This window comes from Dryobates pubescens, chromosome 7 (genome assembly GCF_014839835.1).
Source record: "Dryobates pubescens isolate bDryPub1 chromosome 7, bDryPub1.pri, whole genome shotgun sequence".
Classification (NCBI taxonomy): Eukaryota; Metazoa; Chordata; class Aves; order Piciformes; family Picidae; genus Dryobates; species Dryobates pubescens.
Window position 1 is genome coordinate 17,133,444 of NC_071618.1, and position 18,554 is coordinate 17,151,997.

Here is an 18,554-nt window from a genome sequence, read left to right on the forward strand (position 1 = left end):
CATTCCAATGGCCAATAACAATGGCCAGTAACTGTTTTGGTTTGGTTTTGGTTTGTTCTGTTTGTATTAGAGTTGAGACTTATTGTAAAAGCACAGAAATTGGAAAAAAAAAACACCAAAAAACCGTCAAGCTGCAGTGAGAAAAGCACTGACCTGCTATTGCAGAAGTACTTTCATACTTCTGTTTTGTCCACATTGGCTGCCTTCCTAGAAAACCACAACAGCTTTTTGACTTAAATGAAATACAAAACTGAAGTAAAATTGGAAGAACCCTGAATGGCTTTGTAGTTCTGATATATTTGAGATGGGGTCAGATACAAAACCTTTTCTATCCTACTGTGCTATTAGTAAATAGGACTACTCATTTTTTTATGTATACATCTTTGTCCCAAAATGACCAATGGCATTGATACTCCAAGCCTCAAGACAGACTTGAATTTGTGTCTGGTTTTAGGGACTGAGTCTAGAATGCAGTTTGTAGTTCATTCATAATGTGGGCCCCTCAGTTTAGGAAGGATGTTGACTTGCTGGAACGAGTCCAGAGAAGGGCAACGAAGTTGGTGAGGGGTTTGGAACACAAGCCCTATGAGGAGAGACTGAGGGAGCTGGGGTTGCTTAGCCTGGAGAAGAGGAGACTCAGGGGTGACCTTATTGTTCTCTACAACTACCTGAAGGGAGGTTGTAGACAGACGGATGTTGGTCTCTTCTCCCAGGCAGCCAGTACCAGAACAAGAGGACACAGTCTCAGGCTGCACCAGGGGAGGTTTAGGCTGGATGTTAGGAAGAAGTTCTATACAGAAAGAGTGATTGCATATTGGAATGGGCTGCCTGGGTAGGTGGTGGAGTCATCATCATTGGAGGTGTTCAGGAGGAGACTTGATGGGGTGCTTGGTGCCATGGGTTAGTTGTTTAGGTGGGTTGGATTGGTTGATGGGTTGGACTCGATGATCTTGAAGGTCTCTTCCAAGCTGGTTTATTCTATCTCCAAACCCAGTATGATTTTTGATCTCATTTATTGACTCTGTACAAATATTCCCTCAAAAATCCATAACGCTTCTAATAGGTTAAAAAAAAAGTTTATTACCTGAATTTTTGAACTGTTGTAACTAACTCAGGGTTATCTAAAATTGTGCTGTTAAGTATTACCTGCTTTCATGTGGTCAGCCCTTCAGAAATGTCACTGTCAGAGCAGGCCAACTGGGGATTTCTCTTCCTAACCCAGTGGCTTGCAGCCATTCTGGAGCCAAAGGTATCCCAGCATCCTGCCCAGCAGGAGGTTAATAAAACCACCCCTCTGGAAGTGATTCATCACCAGTAGGAGTGAGTGTTAATGCAGGGCATGAGCCCAACAGCACAAAGGAAAGGCAGCATATAGGAAATGTCTCTGAGCATTGCCTTGCCCACTGCACAACTCCCCACAGGCTGCAGCCTTGCTCAACGTTTGCTCCCCCTGCCATGCAAACAAAAGCAAACCATCACATGTGCATTCTTCTTCTCATGCTTGCGTTCTTAGGCTGTGCAAGACCCTCTCTAGGGACTGGTAACAATTGGCCCTGACTCTGCTTGGTACCTGCTCCTGCCTCCCCAGATCCCATACTTACTTTCACTTCACCCGGTCTACTCAGTGCTGCAGGAACAGGAAGAGACTAAGTTTCATGTTCGTCCACCCCAGCCATGCAATAAAGAGGTAAGAGTCTGCTGATTCCCACTGACTGTCACGATCTGGTGATGCAGTTATGGTGCGCTCTGCAGTTTCAATGTCACTGCTAATCAATGGTGAGATATTTTACATATCAAGCTGTATGGAGTGTGGCTGTTTTGTCCAGTACCAAACCCATTTCAAAAATGGTTGCAATGCTGCACTGCAGTCAGTGTGGGGTGTGTGATGCCCTTCTCATAAGCAGTGACTATTGAACTGGTAAATACCTCATTTATTGTTTTCAAGAAAGCAACATCAGCTCATGATTTCCAGGTATAAACTCGACAATACCAACATCAATCTTAAAATATATAATAAAATTTACATCAAAGTGGAAAAAAAAAAAAGAAAAAGCTACAAGTTTATGTTTTAAAAAGTCATTGTCTTAGTGGTAAGTACATTGGGGTTGGGGGAGGGGAAATCACTCGGAATGAAACAAACAAACTCATTTTTCAAACGCTTTGAATCTTCCAGTGGCACAATTAAACATAAGCGTTCTTGTCAAAATGCTTTGGTGGGGTTTTGTCTGGGATGCTGTTGTGGACCTTTGTACGAGAAGACATCACAGATGTGGCTCCATTATATGCATACCCTCTCCTGAGAAGAAAACAGAAAGAGCCATTTACAGCTCAGCCCACAGGTAACGGCTCCGCACCCAAGCCTTACAGTAACATAAAACTAGAAGAAACATCTAGGAGCATTTTATGAAAAGGGGCAGGGGACACACCTTCCTTCCCTGTGGGATCTCTTTCTGGTTTTACCTTTCCCCCTCCAGCATCTATCTTTGCCATTCACTTTTCTATAAATGTGTATTCCTTGTTCACAGAGAAGTAAATTTGGGCCCAATCATGAAATATTTAGGCTGTGGCAGATCTAGGTAAATAGTTACTCCCTCCAGCTATGCCTCTTCGTTACGACCCCACTTCTGTTGCTGTAAGTCCCATCGCCATCATTGCTGTCCTTCACCTCTCTCACTTTTTACCTGGTGATCTGGGATTAAAAAAACTTGCCTGTTCACACCTGTAAAGTGGCCTGACCACTGCTCCTACACTGGTGAGTACAGCGTTTTGGTTTTTTCCCAACTGTAGCAGATTTATGAAGTATATCTATAAAATACAAGTGTTTGTTCTGAGGCAATAGTTTTTAATTACATTCATCATGGACATAAGCATTATCCTTGAATCTCATTATTTGCTTTCATCCATACAATCTTTTCCTGAACCTCACTACAAAATATTTGGGAAAAGTAAATCAAAGTACATACATAGAATGGATAGGAATGAAACTTCTTTCAGTAAGTACAGTTTGTATTTTACCTTGGAGAATTACTGGTTTCAGTTATTGAGAAGCAGAATATACTGCCACCAATAATGCAGAGTGAAGCTCCAGCCCATCCAATGAACAAAGCTGCTCCTAATTCATACCTACGGGAGGTTAATAAATAGGTTTAACAAAAGACAGCATGGATTTAACAACTTTTTTGTCAGGATAAACTAAATTTTATGTTTTGTTGAACAGCTTTCCATTGACATACATTCATTACAAAAGCTGCCATTCACTCACATTGTTTTCATTACTTCCCTTTTACTTGGGAGGCAAACTCTGTCCCTGCAATACATTTGGGCAATGCTTATCTCCCTCTGCAGCCACCCCAAGTGCCTGAGTTTTCCACATCTCTTCCTGGATTTCTTGGCTGTGGGGTCACATGGTTCTTTGACCAATTCACAGAACACAGCTCCTGTCCACTTGGACCATTTCAGGTTTATTCCTAAGCTGGACTTGTTTTTTTACTGAGCTGGCAACTAGAGCTGCTGCCTACAACTTTCTCCTCTGGCTCTCAGAATCTCTTCCCTCCCTATCCACACTCCAGCCTGCTTAAAACATGAGGTTTTTATATATATAGGTAGACAGATGTATAGATACGGAATGACGTACATGTGTATACACATACACCTGTGCAAGTGCCAGCAACTTTCTGACTCTCTAGACTGAGGCTGGAAGACACCACTCCCCTTCAAGCCCTTGCAAACAGCACCAGGTTACCACCCACGGTTCCCAGGGCTGCCCAGGCCAGCCACAAACTGTTAGCAGTCAGAAACTCCTTGGTTTGATTCTGAGAGGAGATGGTAGCGCTTTCGGAGGACTGTCAGTTAAGGTCAAGTCCACATTTCTAAAGGAACAGTAGTAAAGGAAGGAAAAGAAGGATATGGAGAACAGATTACTTTCCTCCCTCTGCTCAAGCTCAGTGCCTATAACCTGAAATCTGGAGCTTCAAGACAAACAGCAAGCTATAGCTGCTACTTGACTGCTCTATTCCCCAGCTCTTTGCCTGAGTTACTGCTTTGTAAAACACTTTCAGGATCACCCACATTATGTCTCAGGCCCAGCAGTCTTCAGAGGCTCATTTCTCACTCTTGGGACAGACCGTGTGCCTCCTGCTCCTTCTTCTCTCCTCCAGTTCCTCCTTGAGGAAACTTTTAGCTACTTCTGACTCTTAGGGTCCTGTGCTGAAAACAGGCCCCTGTGCCCCATCCAGCCGTGGTTATCAGTCATGTAGCTGTGCTGTTCAGTCAATGGAAATTTCTTTCTCTGCTGCATCTCTGGTGAGGTAGCTGAATGAAAGCCTCAGCTTGATGGTCAGCCTGTACAACTGACAGGCTGTGCAGCTGCATACTTTTCAGCTAGTTCTGAACACTTCCATCTGACCAGATCCTAAGTTTACATTTGCTGAAATGTATCACTGAGAACACCTGTAAGCTGTTTTTACATCTTTAAAAAACTGCCTGTAGCCCCAGACACCCAGCAAATAACACAGCAACTTGTACAGTAGGTCACAAGAAGGTGCACACTGGCTGCAAAACAAAAAACAACAACAAGAAAATCACTTTTTCAGTTTTTCCTGGTACTCTAGACAGAGGTAACACAGAGACTTAAAAAAAAAAAACAAAAAAACTAAAAAGAAGTAAATAATATAAGGATAAAGCCACACTTAAGATATCAGTGCTAGACACCCAGGTTCAAGTAATTTCTGACTCATGGATTTACTTCTGAAAAGAGATTGAAACACTGGATCTCAGAGGTAGGACACTTGGTGTGGGCTTCCACCTGACTCTTCATGGACCTTCTGGTGCTCAAACTTGCAGACTTCTTTTTCATTTTCTGACCACACCACCTAAGCAGAGTTTTCATTTATAATCTCTTGCTACAAAAGGGTAAGATTCCCCACAGCATTCTCCATACTCAATGTGAGAATTCGGCATCCAACTCCCAAATTAAACTGCGGAAAGCTGTAACTCAGCTGCCTTTCACCCTGGGAAATTCTGCACCCAGCCCCACTTGACCTCAAAATCTGTGAAACCTACAAAGCTTTAATTCTAACTATGCTCACATTTCCATTGTGTGCTATGGTTTTCACAAGACTGGAGCAGACTTCTGTCTAAGGACTAGGATTTCTCTGATAAAAGCAGATAATCTACATCAGACCTCATCACCTAGGTTCCCATGAACAGTCAACACACAAGACATAAAAAGTACGCAGGCAAGGCACTGCTTTGAAAGAGCTGTAGAGACAGATACAAAGCAACTAACTCCAAGGTAAGGTCAACCCCATCCTGGGGATCCTTCCATCCCCACACGTACCACCACAAGAGCACCCACAAAAGCCATCACAGACCACTGCAGAGATGGAGAACACAGCTGGACCAAGACCCAAGATGGCTGTTGCTGTAACAACTTCTTTGCCAAGACCATTTGCCTAGAAAGTGGGAAACTTAAGTTCACTTCTACATTTCCATCTAAAAACATTAAATGATTGGCTAGAGGCTAATATGAGAAAGATAGTGAACCCATTACCATCTCCTCTCCTGAAGCTCTTCAGTTGTACACAAAAGAAATCAAGATTGCATTGGGTTTCATTGGGTAGAAATGGGTTACCTGACTGTTGCCTCCTCATCAGGAAAGAAGACATGGGATCTGCCCTTTGTTCTGCGGATTGGTTGTACTTTTTAACCAATCTTTGTTACTATAACATGTATAAACAGATGGCATACAGGGACCCTTCTCAAGTGACTGCCACAGCACTAGGTTAATGAGTTGCAGAGCTGGTCATTCCTCCACATCTTTAAACTGGTGCTTGTGAGGAAAACTTTAAAATGTCAGCTGCCTGTCAACCTGTGTATGGCTCCCTGGATTTTATCCAGCCCCTCTTTTCAGCCTGTAAGAAGCCAGCTCTTCTCTCCCATCAAAATCCAGTATGGAAAACTACCTTATCATATAGAGAGAACTCCAAAAATGTGCATACATTTGTTCCCCCAGGAACAGAAAAAGAAAGAAAGAAAAAGATAAAAAAAGAAAGAAAGAAAGAAAGATAAACATTTTTTTAAAAAGAGGCAGTCCTTTTTTCAGAAGAAATTTCAGCACTTTTGTTTTTCCCTTCCCTCTTTATCATCAAAATCTTTGCAGGAAACATACTCTTCTGTTCTTGTAACAATTCTTGGTTGCAAGAACCAAAGCAATCACTCTTCCAAGACTGTGGCTGCATATTCACCAACTCCAAATGGTGAAACCAATCTCATCAGAGATCACTGGCAGCGCAGAAGAGAGTGGGACACAGATGAAGAAGCTCAGAGGTGAAAATGAGATTCAAATGTAGCAGCAGGACAGTGAAAAATGGGCCTGTGGGAACCGAACACAATCCATTCATAGACAAGAAATCTAAAGGGAAACAATTCCCTATGAAAGAGATTGGAAGTTAGATAATTTGGATAAACTAACCCCATTCACCAGTAACAATGATCATGACTATGGAGTCCAAATTGTGGCACAGGGCAAAAATGATAAAGATTGTAAGATTTTTTTTTTTTATTTAAAGTAGTAAAGTGACAAAACAGTTTCCTAAGAGAAGTTGTGGGAGCAACATCAGCAAGATAGCTAAAAAGAAGCACAGATTTTCCCCTATTAGAAGTGTCTGAAAGAAAACTAAATCCATTCTGACTGCAAGTACCAAGGCATCCTGTGCTGTCCTCAAGATTCTGTGCATATCATTATCTAGGGTCAAGTAATTCCTTTGGAGCTGTTTTAAACTGGCAATGTAAACATCGGGACATAAAGTGGAACCTAAAGTTTCTTCCTCAATAAGGGAGGTTTTAAGGTGTGCTCATGCCTGTCATTCCTCAGTTAGGTACAAAATTCAAACCACAAGTCTCTCAGGTAACAGCTTTTGGCAGGTCTCTGATTCCTTTTGCACCCTTACATTGTCAGGGTGCCTCTTCCAAATCAGAAGGCTGGAGGGAAAATCTCATGGCTGAGATGATGCTAAACATCTCATGTTATTTGTTTTCCACTAACAGTTAATCTTGAGCCTGTCTTTGACACCACCAGAATGACTTCAGAAGAGAAAAGTGCAGTAAAAAGAAGGTTGAAATCCTCTCTCAGTGAAGAGCCAATGATAAATTTCCACAATATATCAGCAAAGCATACTAAATGCTTCTGCAAGGCATGTCAAAGAGGGAGTTCACAGATGGCAAGAAAATGCATGACTACAACATATTTCACACTGGTTAAGAGAGAAAGGAGTTGACCGCCTCCAGTAGCTTAATCTGACAAAAGGTCACTGCGTGAGCTACGTACACTGTGCACAGCTCCAGCTCCAACTTCCAGCTTTCCTCTGCCTTCATCTTTGCAGTTGTGATCATATGTGCCCACAGCTGAGTTATGGTGGGTGGCTGTTCAGGAAAAAGGTCACTTCTGCAGATGATTTACTATTTTTATTTCAATTTTAAGTGAAGGATGATCTTAAGAGGTCTTTTCCAACCTTAATGATACTCTGAGTTCTCATTCCCTCTCAGTAAAATTCCACTGTGAGGCCTGCCTGCTCTTTCACAGCAGAAGAGCTTAGGAGTACAGTATAGGAAAGGGAATTCTGGCAACAACTATGGTATTTTTCATTAGCAACAATAAGCCCGATGAATAATTAACTTCTGGCTATACACCCAAGGGCTCCATTTTCTTCACAGTACCTTACATTCTTGTTTCTTTTGGAAACAAGAAACTTGTTTCTTTTCTCTTGATCCTATTCTCAACAAATCAAACAAGCAGAAACAATAGCAGAACTATGGAGGAAACTAATATGAACTTGTTTTCAAGACAGGAGATGTGGAGTCAGCCCTACTGCAAACATGGATCCAGTTAATGTTATTATTTCTTCTGACCATTTTCTTTCTATCACAGAGAAACAGAGAGGCTCATGGTTCCTTGCTGAGCCCCTCCTTGTATCTCAGGAAGATGCATACACAATACTTGAGACATCCTGGAATCACCACCAAGAAAACATGGAAATCCTTGCCTTTAATGTTACAGTTAATGTAAAGTTAATGTAAGAAGCTGAAACAGCAAAGTCTGTGACGCCACAATCTACAGCCATCATTTTCAGACTTTGTAGTTAAGGTGTGAATCCAAAATCCAAGCACTGGTTTGTGAATAATCCAAAATTCAAGCACTGGTTTGTGAATTACTGCCTTTGTAAGTCCTGAGAACTTGCACAGCTTTAAAGGGAGTCTTTAGGAACAGTTATTACTTCTGGTATGGAACAATCACTCCCTTAAATTTAACTACAAATACAGTCACTACCATTTTTCTTAGTGCTTATAAAATCACAGGTTCCCCCAAGGCTTATGATCGAAATTTCAGTCATATAGATTTGAAAATCTGTCAGCAAAAAGTCCACAAAGCCTGCAGAAACCTCTCAGAAAGAGTCAAGATTATGCAATGCTTTATGGAAACCACCTTCTATCTAAAGCTTAAGGAAGTATTTTTCTTCCTTTCCTACTGAATGATGTGCCTAATGAGTGTCTCTGTCTTGTGCACTTCTTTTGCTGCATCTCTGACATGAACATAAGCTTCACTCCTGATTGCACAGAATCACAGAATGTTAGGAGTTGGAAGGGAACTCAAAAGATCATCTAGTCCAACCCCACTGCCACTGCAGGATGATCACCTGGAGTAGGTCATACAGAAACACATCCAGACAGGTTTTGAATATATCCAGAGAAGGAGACTCCACAACCTCTCTGGGCCTGTTCCAGTGTTTTGTCACCCTCACAGTCAAAAAGTTTTTCCCCTTGTCCTATCCTTGCACCCACCCTTGTCCTGTCATTGGACATCACTGACAAGAGCCTGGCTCCATCCTCCTAACACTCGCCCTTCATGTACTTATAAACATTAATAAGGTCACCTCTCCGTCTCCTCCACGCTGAAGAGACCCAGCTTACTCAGCCTTTCCTCATAAAGGAGATGTTCTACTCCCTTAATCAACCTTGTGGCTCTGCACTGGACTCTTTCCAGCAGTTCCTTGTCCTTCTTGAACTGAGGGGCCCAGGCTTAACCCCATTTGCTCTGAGGCAAGCGGAGTAGAACCCAGCTGAGCTGTAATAAGCCTGGGCACAAAGATTGCAGAGCAATCACTGTACAGGAAAGTGTTTGTTCACTGAATTTCAGCACATGGATACTCCATTTGGAAAACACAGTAAAACTGCAGCCCACTGTCCTCTGCCCAACAGGAGAAGCACCTGCTCTCTGTTTAAATGGGCTCTTGTGTGCAGTATGAAACTTAAGGTCTACTTCTTTGAAAGATTTATGGGTATAAGGAAGTACTTACTTTTGTGCAACAAAAGAAGGATCAAAGAACTCAGACGTAATCCTGTTTGCATACAGGGAACAACTAGTCATAGAGCACAACCCTGAAAAGCATAAGACAAACCGTTCAGTGGAGCCAGCAGAGGAGCTCTGGGTCTGACCCTGAAGTCAGTGAAGTCATGGAGAACTGTGTGTGGATTTCTGTGGAAAAGAAGCAGCTCTGGTATGACTTCAAGTATGCAGACTTAGAGAAATAAGGTATATTTACCAGAGAGTATGAAAATCAGTCCCGCTAAACAAGCTATTTTTGCTTTAGTCTGATCAGAGCCTCCAACTTTTGTACACTTCATCCCAATGAGTCCAAAAACAGCACCGAAGAAGCCCAGGCAGACAGCAGAGATCATCAGTCCTCTGCAGGCTTGGATGTAACCTGTGGTGAGAAAGAGAAAGGTGAACATGAGAACTGGGACCAAAATGGATTTCATTGTAGTTCCTCTCCCTCTGCACACCGTTGAGGCATTCACTATTGCAAACCGAATCAAACCTTGACTGGAGTAATGTCAACTTCCATTGAGTTTATTCTTCTAGGTCATGCATGCCTTTCACAAGGTATCATCACCTGAGTCCAGATCAAAAGAAACATACTCTGGGATCCACTCAGGGCTCCAAAAAATAATCCCATGGCACTGGGTACAGCATCTGCAAGTCTTACATGCCAGGCTTGTTTTGCATGTGTCCCCCAGATGCAATATAACTGGCAGATGGTTGGCAGCACTGACCTCAGCCAGGGTCCTGGGCCTGCCTGCACATGCTACCAATTTGATTTGGATTTGTCAAGAAGGCCCTCATTCTGCAAGGAAGTCAGACACATGCTCATCTTTGTGATCAGCAGTGGCCTTTGAGATAAAACAAATCACTACCATGCTTAAGCCTGGAAAAATGGCTTGTGGCTGGCTTAACTACACTCACTTTTGCTGTGCTGCCTGAAGCTGCTCTCAGATGGAGCTCCAAGGTGTAGGGCTTTCAGCAGGACAATGGGTTCCTTGGCCTCTTCTCCCTTCTGGGATTATCTTGTAATTGAAAGACTCTGATAAACTCATATCATTGTTTACAGGGTGGACCAGTGCAATCTTACACAGTTGAATAACCATCACAAGATGTTTTTCTTCATTATCTGTTGTTACAGCTCATTTAAAATGAAAGTGTACTTCCTCTATCAGGCTATTCATTCTTTTTTGCTTTGATCTCCAGGGGGTGGAAATACTGAGACCTAAATCACCTTTTCATTGCCTATTACACCAAATTTTACATAATTACAAATAAAATAAAAAAAAAAAAATACCAAACCCAAATCCTACCTGGAAGTCTTTAATGTATAGGAAATAAATATATTAAAACAGGAACTAGAGGGCATTTAATGAAAACAGAAGGCAGCAGATTCAAAACGAGAACTGCATGTGCTCACAGAATGAAGTACTGGAACTCCTTTCCACTGGATATGTTGGTGCTAAAGGTTTACAGAGATTCAAAAAGAGCCTGGATGCATCCTATGAAAAAAGACTGAAAGAGTTTGGGCTGTTCAATCTTCAGAAGAGAAGGCTGAAAGGGGATCTTATCAACACGTATAAATATCTGAGGGGTGCATGTCAAGACGAAGGTGCCACTCTCCTTTGGGTGGTGCCCAGCGATAGGACAAGGAACAACAGGTACAAGGTAGAACACAGGAGGTTCCATCTTGACACAAGGAGACACTTTTTATAGGGTAAGGGTGCTGGAGAACTGGAACAGGCTGCCCAGAGAGGTTGTGAAGTCTCCTCCTCTAGAGTCTTTCAAAACCTGCCTGAATGCGTTCCTGCGTGGCCTGCACCAGGTGATTCTGCTCTGTCAGGGGAGTTGGACTCAATGATCTCTGGAGGTCCCTTCTAACCCCTAACATTCTCTGATTCTGTGATTCATTAAAGAGAAATCTGTGTCTGGCTGGTATGTCCTTGAGTTGCAGATGGCTAACACTGATGCTTGGCTACCTTTGGCACTCCTTACTGCCACCCACTTTAGCTGCTGCAGGAGGAGCTGCTCCAGGATGACTGCTCTGTGTTTGAACAATGTTTAAAAAACCCCAGCCCTGTTGAATCACAGCTGTGTGCAACAAGCATCACACAAGAAGCAATCTGTAGCACATCAGATGTCCTACAGAACTTGGGTGCTTTGCTGTGCATCTATGAACACCACCTATGGTCTCTTTATCTGCACATGTTGGCATGCACATACTTCCTCCCTCGGCAACATGCTTCTGTAGCCCATCTGCCAAATACAATAGTCAATGAAATAACTGTTGTACCACTCACATGCAGGAATATCAGAGAGAGTGGTTTGTGCAAGACCCAAGTCCGAAGAAAGCAAGCTTGCTTTGTTAATTTTTGCTATGGGCATGGAAAAGTTGGCTTCTACTACTTTCAGTGGTGTTTAATGTATTTCTTGCAGCACACAGTTAAAGTGGGAGACGAAGAGTGGCAAGGAAGCTATTATTTTTGACAGGTCCAATTTATTGACACTGTTAGTAGCTAATTGACACATTAAAGTGCTGAACCATGAACATATTTACCCGGAGGTCCTCTAAACTTTTATTTATGTCTGAACCTCCTAGGAGAAACAGTAAATATTCACCCCAACCAAAATAACCAGCATACCCTAGGAACCACAGGGCTGAAATTCAGCTCTTTCTGAAGGTCACTACACAGTTTCAGAATAGGTAGAGGGTAGTGAGACAGCAAGAAATAATTAACTCACTCACTCAGAAATCTTTTTCAATTATAAACAGCATGAGCTGGAAGACTGCTCAGTTCTGCTGAATGAATAACCTTCCTCACTAAATATTTCACCAAATTGGGTAGGCCAGCCACAGCAGGGCTTGTTTCAGTTCACCACAGCAATCATCCAAGTGGCACACATTTTTAAAACAAAACAGATGAAATAAAATTACCATCTACACCACTGAAGTGGAAGATCGGAACTCTGTTAGCCCCACTAGCTTGACTAGAGCATTAGGAAGCATGAAAGGGTGAAACCAACCTTCCATCAAATCCAGCCTCCTGTCACTTGGGCCTCACATTAAAAGCATTTGATTATAAGAGGAATTAAACTTTTTCTTTGCTTCCTAGAAAGCCAGAACATTACATTGGTTACCAAGACTTACAATGCACAGAAGTGTAAAGGGGAGCTGCCTATTTCTTCCCACTCCTCCACCCAAGACCAAAGATTGCCCCCTTACCAAATGTTTATTGTCTGTATTTGCACAAATTCCCACAGGAAGCTTGTCATCTGCATATTGATCACCCCAACGAAGCTCCCAAGCAACAAAGAGCTGCATGCTTTAAGCAGAGGAGCAGACACACATGCATTACTCATAAAGTCATGTTTAACAGCATTCCAACAGAAACCTTTTCTTTTTTTTTTAAATGTGTTTTGTCTTGCATTCAAATTGATCTTGTTAGATCTTCATCTTTCTTGCCTCACTGCTCTCATGCTCGCCTCTCATGCTCACGAAGAGTTAGGAGGAATTCATATATTCATGTCATGTAAGAGGGGGAAAAAACATATGTAAAGTTCTGGGGGCTGCCACAAAAACTGCCTCTGATGGCATTTTGCAGCCTGCATCACAGTATCACAGTATCACTAAGGTTGAAAGAGACCCCAAGGATCATCAAGTCCAACCTGTCCCAACAGACTTCACGACTAGACCATGGCACCAAGTGCCACGTCCAATCTCCCCTTGAACACCTCCAGGGACAGTGACTCCACCACCTCCCTGGGCAGCCCATTCCAATGACGAATGACTCGCTCAGTGAAGAACTTTTTCCTCACCTCGAGTCTAAACCTCCCTCACATGAAGTGCAAGAGGCTGTCTTACAGATGCAGCACAGATTCCTTCTACAAGTACACTCGCATTGCTTTTGTCTGTTTTTCTAAGCTTCAGTACTCTCTTTTAGCTCATAAGTAAATTGTTGTTCAGCTCTGTTCTTGCAAAAGGTCATGAGATCCACTGATGGAAACACAGAAACTGATACGTCCTCTTCTGAGGAGGTGGTTTCATTGCTAACTTTCCACCTAGGACCAGCACTGCACAAAAGAAACCCCCAAATTATTCTAAGTCCCACTGACAGCAGGAAGCACGTTGCTTGCAGACAGCATGTGGGGCCAAGCCCTTCATGAGGGTTGACCAAATAGATGTCTTATACAGGAATGCATAAAGGTGAAAGGGGAAGCAATTTTCTCTCGTGGATGCTTGTGTGGAGTGACAGCCTGAAAGCCATTAGGGCAGCCTTACTCTACAGTAATCTGGGGAGCTAAGACCATGATGTAAACCAAAGTAAGTGTATTAGGGAACCATTTCTGGATCAATCCTGACCCAAACTGTAACACTGCTTCTTAAGAAGGAAGGACATCTCCTGCACCTCTTCTGCACCCTGGCATGGCGATATCTCAATTTCCTGCCCTCTCATTTTACTTCTGATCCTCTGGCAAACCCGAGTGGTCTCTCCAGACAACGATTCCAGCAAAATTCATAGGTTTTCCATTTGACAAACAAACAAACCAACAAACAAAAAATTTCCATAGAAAAGGAATTGCTCTGACAGGCAAATCCTCTCCAGCTACATGAGGAAGGAGCAAATTGGAGCCAACTTTCCCTGGGATAACAAAAATATTTTTAGTAATTTCCCAGTCCTGCCCTACCATTTTGAGGACAGAAACAGGTTATCAATATGTGCATCTCTATTGGGTTATTTTTTCTGTCCACAAACACTTCAGAAAAAATGGGAAGCCAGATCTGCCTTTATTTTTGTGCCTCCTGAGTTCCTCCAACTGTTGATGAAGTAAGGAAATTCCCATGTTCCCGATCACAAGGAACAGGATCAATCTTAGCCATGTAAGTCTGTGCAAAGAGGAAGAGGAGGGAAGGGAAAGCCACTTGAGGGCCAAGGCAGATTCTACTTCATACTGACATATAAATCCCTCTAAGATATGCATGAAGCACTGCAACCCCTTCACCAGGGAAGGGTTAGGGTGAAAAGGGGATACAGACACCCACTGTCAGGTGCTAATGGGTTCCCAGCAGAGCTGGTAACTGTGAGGGAGTCTGGGCTAGGCTAGCTACCAAAAGCACCTCTAGTTGTGGTGCAGTGCTGGCTGCCCCCCTGCCCTGTCCCAGCTTGCCTGGCCTGTGCTGTGGGGGTTATGTTACTCTCTCCAGCCTGCCTGTCATTTGCATTGTGCCTGGGTACCAAGACCTGACCTGACACCATTTAGAGATGTCACTGAGAGATATTCAAGCAAGGACATTCCACTACCAAAAAACATTCTGCCCAGAAGGATAGGATAAGGCTCCTCCTGATCTGCATTTTGGATTCACTTCTGTCCAAAACGAGTTAGTGTTCTGATGGCTGTTGCAATACGCAGAAGGTCCCTTCAGAAACTCATTCCTTGAGAAAGTGAAACGATTACCCAATGCACAAGGTTTCAATGCACAAGAGTTTGGAGGAAGGGAAAGTAAGAACTTTGCTGCCAAGTTTCTTCTTCTCTTTGGAAATTTAAATGTCCCAAGTTCTGCACACTTTCTAACTACACTTTTCTTACTCTGGAAACAGACTAACCCAGAACAAAAAGAAAGAGCTAAACAATAGATTCAGTGGATCCAAAAGGTTATGCACTGGTGATCACTCCTTGCCTGCCTGCACACAGACCACAGATCCTTGCCCAAGCCTAGAAATCATGTTCTACACTTGACCATGCTACTACACTTGACCACAGGCTGACTGATGCCAGCAGAGGCTAGCCAGCTCCTCCCCTCCTTCGAAGGAGCCAGCAAACCCCTCTGCCACCTCTGGCTCAAAAGAAAGGGGACAGTACTTCTGTGATTCTGTGATTCCATCTTGAGAGAATCATCCTGCAGAAGTGATGCTTAATGGTTACCTGCATTACATCTTCTCAGTATCTTGACATCTTTGTATCCCTGGTAAGAACAGAGACTAAAGGTTTTCTGATACTGGTATTAATTAGCTTCATGTTAATATTAATCTCTACTAGTGATCTGATTAACTGACTTTCTTTTCCTTTTAAACAAGCCTTCCACACCAAAATCCACTCTCAGACTCCAGTGCAAAGGGAGCATCTGGCCAAACTGTGAACAGTAGGCCTGATTTTCTGTATCAGTGTCATTGGGACACTGTGTATTCCATTTGTTCATGTCTATACCAACATGGAAAAGGTGCTGCAATTTTAAATCCCTTTGCTTTCTTTCTTTACAGTACACTCTTGAGGGTATAAACTGCTGCCATCCACACTTCACTGCTTCTACCAGGGCAGATTAATCAACTAGTTTAGATGTAAAGGTTTCCTGCAGTGACCCAGTTTCCCAGTAAGGCTTCCTTAAAGGGCAAAAATGTTTCTCCTTATCCAGGGGGAAAGCACAGCACCAACTCAGTCTTTGGTTTACAGGCACTAGAGCAAAACTCCCAGCTTAGCTTCAGAGTAACACCACCCTAAAACTACGCTGAGTGTGACTTCTGCATACCTTTGCAACCCTCACTGCCCTGAGCTCGTACACTGCCATTTATCAATGAGGCAATTACACCCGAGTTAATAACTGCTTAGCAAAAAACCTCAAGGAACATTAATTAGAACAAAATGACACAAAGGCTTGTTCTTCTCCACTGACCGTTGCACAGCTGGCAAAAACATAAAAAAGGGGCCTGTCATGACAGTCAGAAAATAAATCTGCATTCTTCTTGTGTCAAATCCACACGCACGGAGTCTTCCAATGGGGACACCAAAAAAAAAAAGCAGGCAATGAGGCAATGACAGCACGAGAGGAAAAACCCGGCGCTTGGGAACCAAGGACGATCTCCATCGGCCGGTTTTAGGGGGAAAAAAACATTTCTATGGGTGCGCACGAGCAGCGCGCTGCCACCTGTCAGAAAACACTAAGTCACTTGCCCACGACTCCGCGTGGGAGCTGCCTCTGCCGGGTCGCCTACCCCAGTCCCCAGAACTCGCTGGCCGCGCCTCGACCCCCCCCCCCCGCTGCCCGCCATCCCCGCCGAGGAGCATCGCCCGCCCCCCCCGACTCCGGGGTGGGCCCGAGAGAAGCCCCAGTGCCCTTGACTCCCGCAGACCGGCATGGAAATGGGGTGTCACGGGAGGGAGTTGGGATGGGGGTCGGCAGGAGCCTGACCGTCCAGCGCCAGCATAGATGGGAAGTCCTTGCAGTTGGAGACGCCGGTGGAGTCGGTCACGCAGGTCTTCCAGAGGTTGGCCCAGAAGGTGGCGGTGGTAATGACCGTCCCATCGATAGTGGACACCTTCCAGTAGTCGGTGGGCAGCGTGGAGGAGACCAGCACCCAGCCCGAGATAGTCAGCAGGAAGGCGATGATCTCCGCCGACGTGCTCGCCATGGGCCCGGCAGCAGGCAAGCAGCGGCCAGCCAAGCGGCGCGGAGCCGCAGCGGCGGCGGGAGCCCGGCAGCGGCGGAACCCCGGCGGCAGCGGGAAGAGAGGGGCGGGGGCAGCGGCCGCCCCGGGCCGGGCAGCCCAATCAGCAGAGGGAGCTCCCGGCACTCCCGGGGCTGCGCGCCACGCCCAGCCCGCCGGCACTGCCCGGGAGGGGAGCGCGGCCGGGGGGCAGACCCCAGCCCCGCGGCACGGAGGGAGGAGCACGGCCCTCCCGGTGCGGCAGTAAGAAACACACCCGACAACGCACAAACGGCGGCGCGACCTACAGCCAGGGTTCAGTTTCTACCTCCCCCGCAAGTGAGCAGTACGGGGCATGGGAGCTGGTGGCAGAAGCTCGGCAGATGCTTCTGTCAGCGTTGGGGTTTGCATCTGTATCTTCATGCAAACACTTCTTCCCGCCCCCCCCCCCCCCCAAATATCCTCGCCAGGGGGACAGGTTTGAGTACTGCTTGTAGAATACAGTTATGTCGAGCCTATCGAGTGTTCTGTATTCATACAAGGAGATAAGCTTTTGAAATACGTAACAAGGTTTCCAATGTGCTGAATTTCAGGTGGCCTCTTTGTTATAATGCAGCCACAGACGATACAGATGTTAGTAGCTGGTTTTGCAATGTAAGGTGTTGAGCTTGGAGTTTTACTACCTCATTCTTAACGCACTGGCATTTGAGCCCGCAGCTCACAGGGTAAAAGTTGTTCACTTCGGCTTCTCCTCTTGTTCAAAGCTATTTACTTTCCACATCAGTAGTGTATTTGCTATTGATGTGGAAAGTACACTGCCAGTCTTTACTTTCCTCTTTATTTCAAAAGGGTTGTTGCATTTCCTAAGCCTTTTTGCCAGAGGAGCAATCATTGGTGAATAAGAAGCCACATTTACATCCTTATTCTTATGATGAATGCTCTTTAGTTGTGCCATGTGGACACAAACCCGGATGTAAACATCTTATAGACATGTGAAGAAAAAAAAAAAAACCCCAAACCAAAACCAAACAAAAAACCCCAAACCCAAACCACAAAACTCCAACTAGTTAGGTGTTTGCTAATCTGCTAATGCCACAGCAGGATAAAATAGGGTCCGCAGCTGTGTTTGCTGATGTGGTGGCTCTTTGCCCACTCTCTGCCTCCTTGCTATTCTTTGACTTGCAGGTGACATACAGAGGCTCTGGCAGGGAAGAGGAAGAGAGGAAAGCAGGCAGTAGGCTTGTTTGCCCAGCAGCATTGGGCACAGAGTCTGCTACAGCTCCCATTCAACCCCTGCACCAAGATCCCTCTCCTCTCCGAACCTCTCCTCTCCGAAGCTCTCTCTCCAAAATTCTCTGAACCTCTCGTCTCCAAACTGAACCTCTCCGAACCGAACCTCTCCAAACCGAACCTCTCCTCAGTCTGGATGTGAATGAGCTACACTCTGCTACAGTGTTGGGGCGTAGCCAGATCTCACTTTGGAACACGAAGAAGTGCTTCTGAATCAAAGAAATAAGGGTGTGGCCATAAATCCAAGTCTCATCTAGATGACATTATGATCTATTTGCTATAGGGCATGGCAGCTGAAAGGAAAAAAAAAAAACCCAGGTTTTAAAAAAGTATTTTCTCCTTTCATAGCACTTTGAGCTCTTGCAGACTGAATTTCTCTTGGTGGGGAAAAGTGAGATCAATCCAAGCAGCTATAAAATGAGATTTAGTCCAGTCTAAGACTGGAGACTTGAGTCCAAGTCTGAGTCACC

At 44.4% G+C, this 18,554-nt stretch overlaps 1 protein-coding gene across 1 annotated transcript; it reads right to left on the minus strand.

Moving 5' to 3' along the window:
- Positions 1–2,045: 2,045 nt before the first annotated feature.
- CLDN10 (claudin 10) lies at positions 2,046–16,850 on the minus strand. Its single transcript, XM_054162999.1, has 5 exons — positions 16,560–16,850; positions 9,600–9,761; positions 9,354–9,435; positions 3,016–3,123; positions 2,046–2,296 (listed from the first exon to the last, which is right to left on the minus strand). Exons 1-5 carry the CDS (start codon positions 16,777–16,779, stop codon positions 2,182–2,184), a joined length of 687 nt encoding a protein of 228 aa, XP_054018974.1. The 5' UTR covers positions 16,780–16,850; the 3' UTR covers positions 2,046–2,181.
- Positions 16,851–18,554: the final 1,704 nt, after the last annotated feature.